This window comes from Poecilia reticulata, chromosome 11, assembly GCF_904066995.2.
Source record: "Poecilia reticulata chromosome 11, P_reticulata-male-v2, whole genome shotgun sequence".
Lineage (NCBI taxonomy): Eukaryota > Metazoa > Chordata > Actinopteri > Cyprinodontiformes > Poeciliidae > Poecilia > Poecilia reticulata.
This window is the reverse complement of record NC_088840.1, coordinates 16,451,800-16,467,776: the sequence shown is the minus strand read 5'-3', so window position 1 is coordinate 16,467,776 and position 15,977 is coordinate 16,451,800. Positions and strand designations below refer to the sequence as shown.

At 39.5% G+C, this 15,977-nt stretch overlaps 1 protein-coding gene across 4 annotated transcripts in view; it reads left to right on the top strand.

The window, feature by feature from the left end:
- trps1 (trichorhinophalangeal syndrome I) overlaps window positions 1-15,977 on the top strand; it is a 127,332-nt gene that overhangs the window by 60,310 nt on the left and 51,045 nt on the right. For 3 of the 4 annotated variants that reach the window (XM_008422120.3, XM_008422124.3, XM_008422119.3), the window contains exons 3-8: window positions 5,312-5,983; window positions 6,222-6,337; window positions 8,594-9,185; window positions 10,583-10,797; window positions 11,553-11,763; window positions 11,885-12,125. In XM_008422120.3, coding sequence (XP_008420342.1) covers window positions 5,312-5,983; window positions 6,222-6,337; window positions 8,594-9,185; window positions 10,583-10,797; window positions 11,553-11,763; window positions 11,885-12,125 — 2,047 coding nt within the window. The remainder of the gene's footprint in view (window positions 1-5,311; window positions 5,984-6,221; window positions 6,338-8,593; window positions 9,186-10,582; window positions 10,798-11,552; window positions 11,764-11,884; window positions 12,126-15,977) is intronic. The other variant, XM_008422125.3, reaches the window with a different exon arrangement.

Here is a 15,977-nt window from a genome sequence, read left to right as displayed (position 1 = left end):
TTTTGTTTGAGTTTGTTAGAAATGGTGGAGTACTCCCTATTTAACCCAGAAAAGGCTTATTTTAGTTTATTAGTAATTTCAGCAATTGTGGAGTACGCACTATTTAGATCAATGTTTTACAGCCCAGAAATGGAATCAGAATTAGAATTAGAGTAACTACGAACTTGGAATCCAGAAATACTTAACAGGAACAGTCACTGCTTAGTTTATATTACTTTTAACCCTGAAAAGGATTTAGAACAAACTTAGAATTGTGGAGGACTCACTTTAACCCAGAAAAGGAATTAGATCAGTCACTCTTTAGCTTATTTTATCAGAAACTGTAGAGTACTCACTATTTAGAAATGGAATTAGATACTTGGCAACCCTAAACAGGAGCACTTAGTTTACATACTTTAGAACAACATTAGATTAGTTTTCTTTCCTCTTTTTTTCTTTCCTTAGGTTTTTTATTTTGTTTGTATTTCCTTTTAACTCATGGAAAGCACTTTGAATTACCTTGTTGCTGAAAATGTGTTATATAAATAAAATTACCTTTCCTTATCTTCTACCCTTCTTCTTCTACTCCCTTCTTTGGCACTTCAAACTATCATTTACCAAAAAACAAAGGGACAATTTCTTTTTTATATATTTAGCTTTTCTTGTTTGGAACCTCTAGACCTATTAACTTCATCCTTCCAGAAATAGCGTTAAGATTTTATTGGAATTAAGTTTTCATTCTCTATTCTTTGCATCAATAACTTTTATTCTCCGTCGATCTTAAAAAATAAAATCTTTCAAAACAGATAACAAATGGACAAGAAAGGGAGAGAAAAAGATTACGCCACAGTGAGAGTAGTAAAAAGAGGGAGATATAAACCCCCCACTACAAAGAATGACACAAATCAAGAAACATTAGGAAAAACCAGACCGTGCCTTAAGCATTATTTCTTCATATGTTGCTAATTAATCCTTTGTTTATGAAAGAAAGAGATGCTAACAGCAGCGGTCCCACGGGGAGGGGAATATCTGGAGGCAGAGGGAGTACGTGGATGTGCTGAGAGTCGCTATCAGACCCATCCATTACCGCAACTCAATAATACGCATTTAGAGAATTAGCTTGGAGTCATTGGGTGAAGTGGTAGAGAAGTGCAGGTAATCTGTTTTTCTTCATTAGTGACATACAACGTAGTTCGAAAGAGAAAAACCTTCTTTGATAACTTAAAGGCTACATGAATGTTGATGGTGAGCTGGGTTCACTAATGATTCTGCATATACTGTGCAGTTGGATTGGAGTTGAGTGTTTTTAAAGCTACACAAAGCAAACAAGCCCTGAAAATGGGTGACAAATTGCAGGAATAATGGTAATTTTTGATTTTACTTGTTCTGTGTTTTGGGAAACAGAGAATATGCTTTTCAAACATGTTTAATACCAATTAACTGTAAAAATAAATAAAAATAAAAATGTGTCTTTAGGCATTATACATCAGCTTGGTTTTGCAGGGCTGCCTAAGGACAAATTGCTCATTTTATTCATGTTTAGACTAAAAGACCCCAGGCTGGGATTGGAACCCAGGACTTTCTTGCTGTAAGAAAACAGTGCTACCAAATGCTATAACCACTCCGTAGAGCTATAATAGATGCATTGCTATATAGCTCTAACATTCCTCTGTGTCTTTGTGAAGATAATTTACAAAGAAAGAAATTCTATATCAGAACTTGAAAAGATGAGCTGCTATCTGTCTCGACTTAGTAGACCTAAGAAATGCAAATGCTGAATGTAGCTACAACAAGTGCTAACTCTGGGCAGGTTGATAAGTCAGTAGCTGCAGAACAGCAACATGCAACATTGGATACAATGCAGACTCTAACAAGTAAAGAAAAAGCTTAAGTTACAGATGAAGCAAGTTTGCCAATTAAGGAAGATATTTTTACAGAGCTAATCAGTGCATCATGGAATGCCTCTGATATAACCTGTGATGACCTTATATACCATACGTAGTAACATTTAAATTCACCAGTGAGGTTTTCCCCAGATGGCTATGTCGGCCATATTTCACCGATCCTCGCTCCACCGCTTGTTGCTGGGTCCTTTAGCAGCTGTCCTGAGACGATTATTGGCAATTTCAGATAAAAGCCTCACTTGTGTTGGAACTAATTGCTGCTGATGGAAATGATTAACTGTCACATTTGTCTTCGTTGTGGTATCTGGGCTATTGTGGTGTGTGAGGGCTAATTGTAGCTAGTAGCAGGAGTTGTTATGCGGCATTTTGTAGTGGGTTATACCTAATTGTAGCTGATAGTAATCGTTCCAGTCTGTGAATACAGCCCGCAGCACAGAGAGGTCGAGCTTCGACGTACAGATGCTCAGACTCTGTGTGAACTTTCTGGCCTTTTATAGGAAAAAAAAAAAAAAAAAAGGCCAGACTGCAATTTCAAACAAGTGTTGGATAATGGCAATATTTTTCGTCCTATTGATTTTACTTTCTCCTAAAAAATTACTCATAAGTGTAATTATTGTCATCATTAGTGCTTTTATGAACTTTCTAAAACATCTCAGCGCGCACATAGGGCAGATGGAAACACACTTAGGTCAGTCAGAGCCTTTTAGGTCGGGATTTCAGCTTCATTGCTTCACCACAACGATCTGTAGTTTTCCACTGTGTATGTGTGTGTGTGTAAGTGAATGATGAATTCTGACTGGGTGTGGTGAACATCAGATGAGATTTTCCTTCGCTCCCTGCACTCTCTGCCTGTGTCACCCACACACACACGCAAGAAGTGAGTGCCAGGGCTGGTCTAGGCGTGGGCCCTCGCAGACATAAATTGCTTTTATTTTAATAGTTGTGCAGAGGGGGCAAAGACTGGAGGCTGAAATTGTAAAATGCTACAAAGGCCGCAAAGAGAAAATGGAATTCAGCAGTCCATTTTTTCCCCCCCATTTTTCCTCTTGAGCCCCCTTGGTGGCATTACAAGGGTTTTAAAATTTTGTCCTGATTGTATGTGCGTTTGCATACTTTTGTTTTCAATCATTCCAAAAGGAGCTTTCGACTACATTCCCTGAACGTCTTTCGTCTAGAAGTGTTTATCCTTTATGTGTAAAACAGAGAAAGTTAGCAGGTTGCTGTCTTTAAATAAATAACAAGCATTTTCAGCCTCGGATTGATCACAGGAGTCGTTCTCATTGTACACGCTATCTCTCCTCCAGATGGATCATCAAATATGCATTATTCACTCTCTCTTTCCTTTCCTCTGTCATACTGCATTGATCTAAAAGTGATCAGTTTTGGCGTCTATCGGGCGTCTCGGCATGTTTGCGATCAAACAAACGCATACAAACATGGGTCAATGGGTTTGCTGTGTTTATGAGCCAATATGAAGAGGATAACCACAAATAAACACACTTGCACACAAAAAACCCCCAAAACACGCAATATCTCTCTGTCACGACTGTTGTGAACAGTGCAACCACAATTGTTCTCTTTTCAAACAAAAGAAAGATTATGGTTTAACATAAAACACATGTCTGGTTATTTGGTGGCTTTTGTAAAGTGATTATAAGAGGGAAAAAGGGACGAATGGTAGAGGAGAGGAGGAAAAAAACAGGGTGGGTAAGAACTGAAAGAAAAATATTATTGATGAAATTACTTCAATTATATTAACAATTATTCTTGCGTGTGGAAGAAAGGAATACGGAGGATCAAAATGTCGTGGAAACAAAAGGAAACGGACCCGGAAAGTGTTTCAGAGCAGCATTTTAATCCGATAATATGACTTGTAAATGTTTTCACGCCCCTTGTTCGTTTTCGGTTGTGTTTGACCGGTGTACGTCTGGCCACTAAATGGTTGACTGACTTTAAGGCCTTTTATTCTCAAAATAGTTGAGTGTGTGGAGACTGCCAGTGAACAGCTGTTTCAAAGTCTTCCCACTGTTTCTCATTTGGTTTTGGGTCAGGACCTTTCCAACACCCAAATATGCCTTCATTTAACTTATTCCGTTGAATCTCTGGCTGCATATCTAGGGTTGATGTTCTGCTGGAAGGTAAATCTCCATCACAGCAACCAATTTGTTGCAGGTTGTTGTAGATTTTATTTCAGGATTATCCTATATTTCACTTCATTCATCATCCCATGAACACTGACCAGCTTCTCTGCAACTGTTGGGGGAAAAAAATAAAAAAAAATCACCATAAGTTTCAATGTAGCGACTGTGTATTCAGGTTAATGTGCAAGGTTAGTTTCCACCATTTTTGTTTTTTTTTTGTCCTTTAACGTGTTTACTGCATCTCATACGTGGCTTGAGGAAAACTGTGAACATGAGTTATAGTGGCTTTTTTTTTTTTTTAGCAATAGCTTTCCCTTTCTTACTTTTTCATGAAGACCCAAATTTTATAATCCTTAAAGAGAAGTTGTTTGTTGGAGAGATCTTTCCACCCGAGCTGGGACTCTCTTCAGCTCCTCCAGAGTTTGCATGAACTCGTTGGCTGATTTGATTGGTAATGTGCTCCCTGCCCAGCCTAGTAGATGGGATTTAGATTTATAACCCTGCTTTAAATTTCTCGACAACTTTATCCCTGACCTTTCTGCTGTAATCCTTGCTCTTCGCGATGCTGTTGGCTCCCTCGTGCTCTTCAAAAAAAAAAAAAAAAAAAAAAAGCCTTTAAGGCTTACACAAAGCAGCTTCATTTTCAATGGAATTTAAATTACACACAGGTGGCCTTTACTTACGAGCTAAATTACTTCTTTGATAGATTTTATTTAGAAACATCAAAGTAGAGGGGTTAAATACAAATGCAGTTTTTTAGAGACCAAAACAGAGACAAAAGGACAGGATAGTGTTGCAGCTGTAAAGTGAATGAAAGACGGGCAGAAACAGAGGAGAAGCAGAGAACTTTGGATTGCTGAAGAGGATGAGTTGCCATCCGCAGGCTCAATCATCCATCTCTGTGATACCGGATGTTTGGTTTGATGTGGTCACACAGTGGCCATAGGCCCGCCGATGGTGTCTCCCTCCCATGTCTCGCTTCATCTCACCCTCCTCGCTCTCGCTGTCTCGGGCTCTCTGATATGGTTTTTGTTCTCATGTGGTCACATGCTGAAGATTTTCATGGATGGTTCCCATCATGATAAAAGAAATGTACTTCACATATAGAGTTAGGAAAAGAAAAAAACTACCCACCAGAAACGAATTGCTTCAATGCTGAGATTTTACCTGCACATTGAGTCAGTTTTTTGAAGAGTTTTGGGTTAACTGAGTCCAAGCAATTTAAGACACATAATTAAAAAAATTTTGTTTCTCTCCCTTTCTATTTTTTTTTTTTTGCATCTTTAGAGATGGTGAGGAAGAAGAATCCCCCTATCCGGAGTGTGGGAGGTGAGGAGGAAGAGGAAGAAGAGGGGAGGAAGCCAACAGGAGAGGAAGAAGATGAAGGAGACGAGGAGGAGAGAGTGGCAGCGGAAGCAGATCGGATAAACCGACCCTCCGAACCGGAGTCCTCTGAACGGATCCGAGGGAACGAGGAGCAAGACGAGGAGGATGAAGCAGAGAGTGAGTGCACCTCCTCCGTCGGTGAGCTCTACATTAATGAGGAGCGAGGGGGGAGGACCGCAGGCGGAGGGGCGAGGGCAAAACAAGTATTAGCGGCACAGTGTGAGAGACCCGAGAGCCAGTCGGAAGCCGAGGACGGGGAGAGGGGAGCAGAAGGAGGGGAGTATGACCACCTCACTCCTCCTCTCCCTTCAGCACCTCGGGTCCTTTCCAGGCAGGAAGGGAGGGAGGAGTCAACCAGTGACACCCCGGCACTCTCGTCCAGCCCTTCTCCCAAACTCCAGGACTTCAAGTGCAATGTGTGTGGTTACGGCTACTATGGCAACGACCCTGCTGACCTGGTGAAGCACTTTAGGAAGTATCACCTGGGTCTGCACAACCGCACACGACAGGATGCTGCTCTTGACACCCAGATCCTGGCCCTCCACAACATGGTGCCCCAGCATACAAACTTAGGTAATTCCTGCTTCAATGAAAGTTAAATTTTTGGTTTAAATAATCCTATTTTAAGGCTTTCTTAATTTTAACTCGCCACTCTTTTGAAAGACAAACTGGTCCAACTCATAGGGCAGTTTAACATCATTTCTGATCAATGCAACTGATTAATTTACTATTTAAACATGTTCTGCTTGAAGCACCTTGAGTTGTCTTATGTGTCTTTATTTTCCAACTCATTTTGCTGTTCTGATGTCAGATTTACAAACAGGACAGGGAGCGAGAAGTCAAACCAAAGAGCTGGGGAAGACGAGAACTGATGGACAGAATCAGCAGCAGAGGACGGTTATGATGAACGGAGCGTACGACATACAGGTACGTGTCGCCCAAAAGTTACAGATGAAAACGTTTTTTTTAACAAAGTCATAGTTATTTTGTAACGGGCATTGTTGAAGTATAACGTCATTTATTTTTTCAACATTTCTTGTACAGTAGGGGAGTCAAAAACAAGGTATTTTCCATCTAGCTCTAATATGACGATGGTATCTGCTCAGACTTGCTTTGAAAAGAAAATATACATCAATGTAGATTTGAGGAAGAAGAAAATCCACGTACAAGGTGAAAGTAAGCTTCCCTGGGAATTCTAGTTGAGAGTAATTTTAGTGTCAAGCCTGGATCTCAATCCTCTGGAGGTTAGAAAAGTTGATTTTGTTGTGTTCAGCTCCGCTTTAAATCAAGAGGGTCCTAATCAGGGAAATCAACAGCTGCAGACTTGGTCCGAAAAAGAAAAACAAAAAGAATGCAACGCCCTCCACTCAACATTGATTTGCTGTGGCTGCTAATGATAAACATTAAAGTGTCTGGAAGGAGGAAAGAAAAAACTTTACATCAAGTATGTAGTGCCTCCTATAGAGGCTCAATCTGTGTTATTTAGCAATTTTTTTGTTTTCACTTACACCATATCTTAATTTGCACACAGATATTTTGTGATATGTCTAATAAAGCTTTTTGCTTTGTTCTGCCAGTCTATCTGATATCTAGAATCATTGATAATGATTTATTTAATTGCTATTTTTGCGTATTGGGACAATTACGAGTCAAGGATTAGAACTGTGAGTCTGCGCAAACAGAAACCACAAGGTTTTGTACTAAAAAGTTTAGTAAGGTGATTTTATAAATGTAGTTGAGAGGAAAACTTGATGAGTTTCATTTCATTTATTCCAACTTCCAGTAATTTTGCTCAGTTGTATAATGGACTCAAAAAAAGGCACAGCAGTCCGCATGCAGACCTACGAGTCCGAAATAGAAAATCCAGCGGGTTATATCATCATTATGAAGAAAAAGTGAAAGTATTAGGGGAAAAAAGGGGGAATGAAAGGGATCTCTATTCTCTCTGCCTCTCACTTAATTTTTCTGCTTTCAGCCCACGTTTGGAAAATTCCATCTTGTCATTTACTAAGACCAGGATCTCTGTCAACCAATGAAAAATAATTGTACCAAAAAATAAAAAACAATAATCGAGGAAAGGAATAGTGCAAAGGAGAAATGAATAAGAAATGGAGATGGAAGAGGAAAGGAGAGAAGGTAGCGAAAGAGACAGACGGTGAAGCTGTACTTCTAATCGACTGTGAGGGAGTCTAATGAAACAGCTGTCAGACATATTTAACCCTCTCTTTTTCCTCCATTCACCATTATTTTATACGTCTTCGTCTCTCCTTCATATCTCTGTTGTCACTTTTTTTTCCCCTTGCTCGCTCTTTCTGAGTATTAAATCGGTTTTTCTAAGTGCTCAATTTGTTTTTAATCCATCTTTCACCTCCTTCTTTCCCGCCACCCCAGTTTCTAGTTTCGTACTCTTTTCCTCAACACGTCCTATTTGCCCTTTGCATTGTTTGATTCTAAACCTTCTGGTGTTTTCTTTAGGCACAAAGACATGAAGGCACAAAAACAATATTTTACGCAGATGGCACTATAAGCACTAAATATAAAAGGCATCCAAACTTTAATATGAACATTAGCACAAATGCAGGGATTAACGTATTTTAAGCTCGTTCCAGTCCTCTGAAATAACGTTAATTGTATATAAAACAATTTACAAACGTTTGCGAAAAATGTATAAAATGCAGCTAAGACTCAGTTACATTATGTTTTTATCAGCTCCCTATTATGTTTTTAGTTTTTAGAAGTGCAATATTTCCCAGAACAGTCATGCTAATTTGAATTAAGGTAAAGGTAAAGTCACTAATCCATCTGATTTTCTGATTTAGTATCAGATCATTAGTTTTATTCTAAATGTATGTGGAGCAAATCACAGGTTAATATTAGATCTTAAAGTTGTTAATTACATTTGTCCCCTGGCTTTAAATGATAGGTTTCAAAAGTAAGTTGTGCTTGAATGTGTCTCCTGTATGTGACTCAGCCAACAGCATGAAGGTCAGCCTCAGCGTCTGTGCAGTTTAGCAGTAAACCAGACAGTAGGCAGACAGTCGGCAATTTATTGTATTTTATTGGGATATTTTATGTGATTCTAAGTACATATATTTTTTTTAAATTTGCATTCAAGTCCAACTCCAACAGCTTAATCTCTACTCTAACGTTTTTTTTTATCTTCTCTTTTCTCCTCCTCACCAGGTGACGTTGGGCGGCACCTTAATCGGGATTGGCCGCAAGACGTCCGACTGCCAAGGGAACACTAAGTACTTCCGCTGCAAGTTTTGCAACTTCACGTACATGGGCAGCAATTCCTCGGAACTTGAACAACACTTTTTGTCCTCGCATCCTAACAAAGTAAAATCTCCCCCGACCACGCCCCTGCTGGCCACCAACAGCCTGGCGACGCACGACAGCCAGCTAAAAGGGAGGAGCGTGATGCTGGACGCCGGCGAGCGGGTGGCGGTGCGAGCCGAAGACGACTCCGTGGTCGGGTACTTCATCCCGGTCAGAGCGGGTTCCGACTCGTCGGGCTGGACGGGGGAGGCTGGTCGAGGGGCCATACAGGCGTGTTATTGGTGTAAACTCTGCAGCTGGAGTTGCGAGTGGTCAGAAGGTTCAGCTAAGCTTCTAGAGCACTATGAACAAAGGCATAAGGCTCCTGCTGGTGGCGCTACGAGCCCTAACAGCTCTGGGATTGACAGAGAGAGGGAGAGGGGAGGAAGAAAAGATAGAGGAGAGCAAGATCATATGGCATCCAAAAGCTGCAAAGATCACTTCACCTCCAGCCAAGGTAATGAAAGAAGTGTGAAGTAAGTGTGGTGGAACTTGGGTGCAAATGTTATGCAACTACTGCAACATTGCTTCTTTATGTTTACTATAATTTTAATCAGAGCTGTGATATTGCTTTGGACAATTATCCACCTTGAAAAACGATTCTGACTTCTTGAACTTTTAAATATTTTTTCACGCTACAGTCTTAAACTTTTATGTATCTTATTGAGATTGTCTGTGATAAACCAACACAAAGTAGTGCACATTTTTAATAAAGTGGAACATCTGTTAGAGAACATTAGCAAACAACATCATAAAGATGGTTCATAGATAAAGTTGTGGCAAAAACCCCCAAAAACTTTACGGCAGGGTTAGGTTGTAAAACAATACCCAAAGCTGTGAACAACTCACAGAGCTCTGTTTAATCCATCCTCTAAAAATGAAAAGGGTATGACACAACTGTGAACCCATGACATTGCCATCTAGCTAAATTGATAGGCCGGTCAAGGAAAGCATTAATCAGAGAAGCAGCCAACAGGCTGATGATAACTCAGAGAGACAGAATGAGAGGCACAAGGAGCTTCGCTTGTGATTTTCCACAAGCGATGTCGGGGACACAGCAAGACGTTTGGAAGAGAACAAAGCTGAACTTTTAATTGAACTCTTGGCATGCGTTCAAACTGCTGTCTGCGGCAGAAAATCAACATTTGACATCATTGGAAATATTTTCTCTGTAGTGAAATGTGGTGATCATTCTTTCAGGATGCCTTTTATTTTTTTCAGCAGTGACAAAGAAGCTGGTCAGATTATGGGAAGGGGAGTGGAGGTAAATACAGGAGAGATCTATATAAAAACAACCTGTTAGAGGCTCCAAAAGGAGACTGCAGCCGAGGTTCACCTTCCATCAGGACATCAAGCGTAAAGCTAGAGCTACAGTCAGATGGTTTACATAAAATCACATAGAACGACCCAGTCAAAATCCAGACCTAAATCTAATTAAGAATTTGTAGCTTGAAAATCGATTTCTTCAGACACTTTCCGTCCAAGCAGTGACCAAGTTGAAACTTTAATGCAAAAAGATGAGATAAAAATTTTCATCTTTACATTTACAAAGCTATTGGAAACATACTTGCTGCTGGATTTGCAATGTTAGGTGATTCTATAAAGTGTTGACTCAGAGACTTATAAAAGAGCAAATGTTTGTAAAAACCTTTTAAAAACCACATATCGTTTTATCATCACATGACAATAATGCACTACTTTGTGTTCGTCGGCCATGCAAAATAGTCTCGGTCTGTGATTCTGTAGAGGAAAATGTAGGAAAAGTTCATTTAAGTGTGAATATTTTTGGAGGGCACTGTGCATTTGAGCCCCTTGCAAAAGGTTTTACAGAAGGTTTTTGTGTTCTGCTCCCAGGAGACCCAAAAAGTGGTGATTCGGAAGCCGTCGTGACCAGCTACAACTGTCAGTTGTGCGATTTCCGTTACTCGATGGCCCACAGTGCGGACGTGATCATCGTCGCTCCGTTGCTGCTGCACTACCAGCACAACCACTCCATCCACCGCTGTTGCATTCAGCACTGCATGTATTGTCCTCAGGGGCTCTGCCAACCCCAGAAACACCTGGGAGAGGTGAGCTGCTTGAAAAGCTGAAACATTTGATGTTTGCTCTGTAATTACTAGGGGGGGGGATATATATATATATATATATATATATATATACTGCTCAAAAAAATAAAGGGAACACTTAAACAACACAATATAACTCCAAGTAAATCAAACTTCTGTGAAATTAAACTGTCCACTTAGGAAGCAACACTGATTGACAACGGGGACCCTCGTCGGGTCAATCAGTGTTGCTTCCTAAGTGGACAGTTTGATTTCACAGAAGTTTGATTTACTTGGAGTTATATTGTGTTGTTAAAGTGTTCCCGTTATTTCTTTGAGCAGTGTATGTATGTATGTATGTATGTATGTGTGTATATATATATATATATATATATATATATATATATATATATATATATATATATGCGTTTTTCTGCAAGCGCATGAAAATGAATTGGAATCCATGAACAGGTGTAGAGTTAATTGTTCCGATTTCCTGCTTAGTTAAAATTCCCTAGCTTCTCTGAGTCTGCCCACGCACACTGCCTAGCCTCCTTTGTGCCAGCTGCCAAACAGTGCTGTTGCAGCTGCTAAAAATACAAAAAAGGATAGTTAATATTTTAGGCTTTTATTAATAATGCACACTAATTTTACTGCTGCTGACTTCCACTTTTTTTTTTTTTTTATGATGTGCTTCAAACTCATCAACCCAATTCTGACAAATAACTGTAGCATGCAAACATGAAAACAACTGTTTGACAAAGTATTTCTCTCGATAGGTATCCCACCCTTTTGCTTGCCGCAAGCCAACCTGTTCTAAATGCTGTTCAAAGTTTCCTCAGCCTGCTAAGCAGCAGGACGCCATTGGTTCAAAACCCACTGCTGCCACCTCACCCAGCGTGACCCCTCCTAACCCGAGAGGTGACCCCAGTGTGATTTCTGGTTCCACCTTTCACCCCTCTAACCAGGCACATCCTGTTGTTGCACAAGGTATTTAAAGGCATAGGTGCAGCAAACCATTTCCATTTGCTGATCATTTTCTTCATGTGAACATTTTAAACTTCCATCTTTCAGGTTTTTCTTTTTGTCTTAATACTGTTCTTCTCTCTAGGTGTCACTCACTTGTGCGACCAGTGTGCGTTTGCCACTACGGACATCGATGTGTTGCTGCAACACTATGAGAGCTGTCACAGCATGATCAAACTAAAGGGGGCACCTCCACAAGTCAAGGCTGAAGAGGAGACTGAAGGAGACAAGGAGGGAGGCAGAGGAGGCGCAGGAGAGGCCGAGCACAGTTGTACGAAGTGTAGCTTTGTCACACAAGTGGAAGAAGAACTTTTTAGACACTACAGGTGAGCAGGACATCTCACAAATAACTAATTGATAATTGTTTTTGGACAATATGTAGTGAATAAGAAAATCCTCCATATGTTTCACTACGATGCCAATCATATTGGCTCATCTGAAGAGAAAATATTCCATACCGGATTCTACACACCTAAGTATTGAAAGCAGCTGCTTAAAACATTTCATTCAAAAGTCAAGTACGCCACCAAGCATTTTCTGTGCTTGGATGGCCCTACCACTTTTTTTCACCCAGGAAATGTGATTACCTGGGTGATCACATTTCAGCAACAACCCCTTCGTGAAACTATTTTTGAGACCATTTTTGATACCATTCATACCCGTTTCCAGCCAGGTGCAAGAGTTGAGTGGTCCTTGAGAAAATGTTTGATTTTCCAGGTCATATGCATGTCTTTAAACATGCCTACCAATGCACTGTTTGAATTTTCTTCATGCGGAACAGAGGATTAAACAGGAAAGGAGTGCTTCCTGTGTTTTTGTGTCTATTTTTTTTTATTATAACTTACTCTTGGATGAGACAGGTTGGAATATCCTTTTTAACAGTCAACTACCCAACTAATCAATTCCTTCAACCAACTAATTCACAAATTATCCAACCAGCAGACTAGCCTGGCAATTAATTAACCAGCTCCGTAACCAATCAACTCACCATCTAGTGAGTAATGAATATATCCAACCAAGCTACTAGCCGCTAAAATAAAAAAGACCGTTTATTACTCATCTGACCAGCTCACCGTTCCAACCACAACCAGCTCGCTCGCATTCAGTCAGCTCACCAACCAATTACCCACAAGAACAGCAAACCTTTGCCTTTTTGCGAATTTACCTGATTGCATATTTTTTTGTGAAATGTACTCGATCTTCAAATTAGTGTGCAGAGATTAGTTTCTGTGGTTGTGCGACGATGATTTATATTGTGTGTATCAGTGCCTGTTGAGGTATAGTTGGTGTTGAAACTATTACAAAGACGAATCTAAATGTTTGCAGATTTTACCTAATTGTGGTAAAATCTGCAAACTCTCGTGAATACTGGTGGTTCACTGCATAACAAACCAGCTAACCATACAACAAACCGATAGAACAATCAAACAAAAAAACCTGTTAATCAATTATGGATTGATGTTGTTTGCATGCTCCATTCTAAACACAGTGGTCCTTCAGTCATCCCTACATTTTTTTTCTTTGACAGAACAAGCCATTTGACATTCGAGGACAATTTACCTCTGAAGTTCACTCTAGATGTTGGAAAAGCCGCGAGAAACCTGAAACAGTAATAAACCTCACTTGCTCAGTTTTGTCTTTACCTGATGCAAGTTAGGTTGGTTCTTGATGGCAGTCTTCATTCTCTGAAGCTCACCAGTCATTTCGCCAGTTTGTGCTCTGCAATTCTTGGCGAAAATTGAAGAAGAAATCAAAGCATGACTTTACAATACATCCCTGAAGTAAAATTAGGTCTTCACACACAGATAACTTTAAATGAGATTACCTGACTTGGATAAAAATATTCAAGAATACAAAAGACAGTAATTTTTCTTTTATATTGAGTATTAAATAATCTATGATTCTGTACTTCTATTTAGCATGTGACAAAGATTTTAGTGGGATCCCAGAGAAATAATAAAACAGATATATTTTCAAAAGGTCTGCAAAAGAAAGATTGCTGCGGGGTGAAGCATGGTAGGGAAATAAAAAGAAAGGAGAGAAAGGTGAGAAATCAGTTATGAGATGTTTTTTTACGGTCCAGTCGCATTTCAAACAAAATGCCCGTATACTCTGAAACTCGCCGCTGTGATCAAATAAAAGTGAGCTAAAGCCACAGTTTCATACCCCCAGTAAAATCAATCAGAGCTAAAAGGATTCTAAAGTTTTAGAGAACAAATTCGGGATTTAATTCAGTGGTGTTTGAAACACAAAGGGCTGTGGTGTAATGAGAAAAAAGGTTACCTGCCGAAAGAGTGATCACCCAGACATATAAATGAAAAAGTGCATTGTATAATCAGTGCTCCTAGCTTCTAAGCTAATTATTAGATTTTATGTACAAAAACACAGAAACGCCGCTCAAGTGGTGTTCCCTCCTCTTGGTAGAGCAGCCAGAAAAGGCATCTTAATTTTCTTTTTGAGATTGCATTTATTAATTTAGCTTATTTTATCGTCTTCGTTAACTGGCTACAAGTAATCTATGGATTCCAAAACCGAGCACAGACTTTTTAAGTGTCAGCCTTAAAAAAAAAAAATTCTTAATCATGTCACAATTTTAATTGAACAGGAAATCACCACTCAGTGAACATTTTGCTTCACTGCCCTAAGACTGTGACACAAGACATTGTGATACAAGTTGTAATTTTTAGCAACGCATTAGAAAGCCTTACAGTGCTACAAGCATAACATAAAACCTAATATTAGGATTTCAACGTAATCTTGAAATAAAGTGCAGTATAAATCTTTAGTTGATATTTGATGATTTATGCTATATTTTCACATATTTTGTTTTAGTTCAGTGGCTGTCGTACCTAAATGGTTCTGGTGCAGTTGTTTGGCATCTCCAGTTGCATCTCCAGGGTCCGGATGACGGCAGTCACATCGCTTCAAATGATCTGCACTAACAGAATAATCACACCAGAGTTACTTTTAATCAAACCAAACCTGTCAAGTGTGAAGACACTCTCTAAACCCATTGGGTTTTAGATGGCCTCTCCGAACTAGACATTCTTTAACCTGCTGGAGAATCAGCTTATAGCTTATGAGAAGGAAAAGAAAATCTATTTACTCCTCTTATTTGTGCTTTTTCTTTTCTTTTTTTTGTGTATAATTTCATTGATTTATTTATTGCTGTGTGTCTTCTCTACATACATGTCTGCTCACATTGACATTTTTGGCATACTTACTGTATATCCTGCTGTTGTAAAATACTCACACTGCGAGGCATCAATAAGAAGCTGCTGTTGAGAAAAAGTCAAGTGAATGCAATAGCCAGTGTTTAGCAGATTACTGCTGCTGGGTGACGACCTGAGCAAGTGAGGCTTTGGTTCAACATGACTTGACTGCCAAAACAATAGCCCTCGACAACATAGCACAAGATATTTTCAGAGTACTTTAAAAGCCTTTCAAAAAGTACTCGTACCATTGATTTTTTAAAAAGTTTTATGTTGGCTTAACAAGCTCCTGTGTAATTTTCAGAAATTTCAGGAGATAGAAGTGCCGAATAGTGAAGTGGAAGGAAAATGATGGCATTTTCTGGGAAGGGGTTGGGTTTTATTTGCTGGGTTTTAAATAAAACCCAGCACAACTAATTGTCTTTAAAAGTCACTTAGTAAACAGTCTCCAAATGCTCTGTGAAAGCCTCTGAGGTGTTAGTGAACACACAGTTTCATGAACACAGCAGACTAATCAGGGATTCGGTTAGAGAGAGACGTCCCAACCATCTAGTGTTGATAGTATTTAAAGAAAAGCATGATCTAAATACGGGATCATTCCTTCAAGAAAACTCATTCAGAGTACTGAAACAGTCAGACTTCAGCTGATGTTTGGCTCCTGGTAGGACAATAAAGCATCTTTGCGTTTGAATAGACCAGTCAAAGTTTAAATGCTCATGTCATAGAGAATCTTTGGCCAGACTGGAAAATTGATGTTTAGATGATCTGCATTCAGTCTGACTGAGTTTAAGCTGGAATAGGGCTTTTTTTTTTGTCTCAATGTGTGCAGAACAGTTTTAACAGATACTTCCAAATTTCTGCACCTGTAACGTTGGGAAAACATTATAGATTGAAAGGTTCTAAATGCAAATCCAGTCACACTTTTCAGATTTTATTTGTAAAACTGTAAAAATCGTGTAGAGTTTT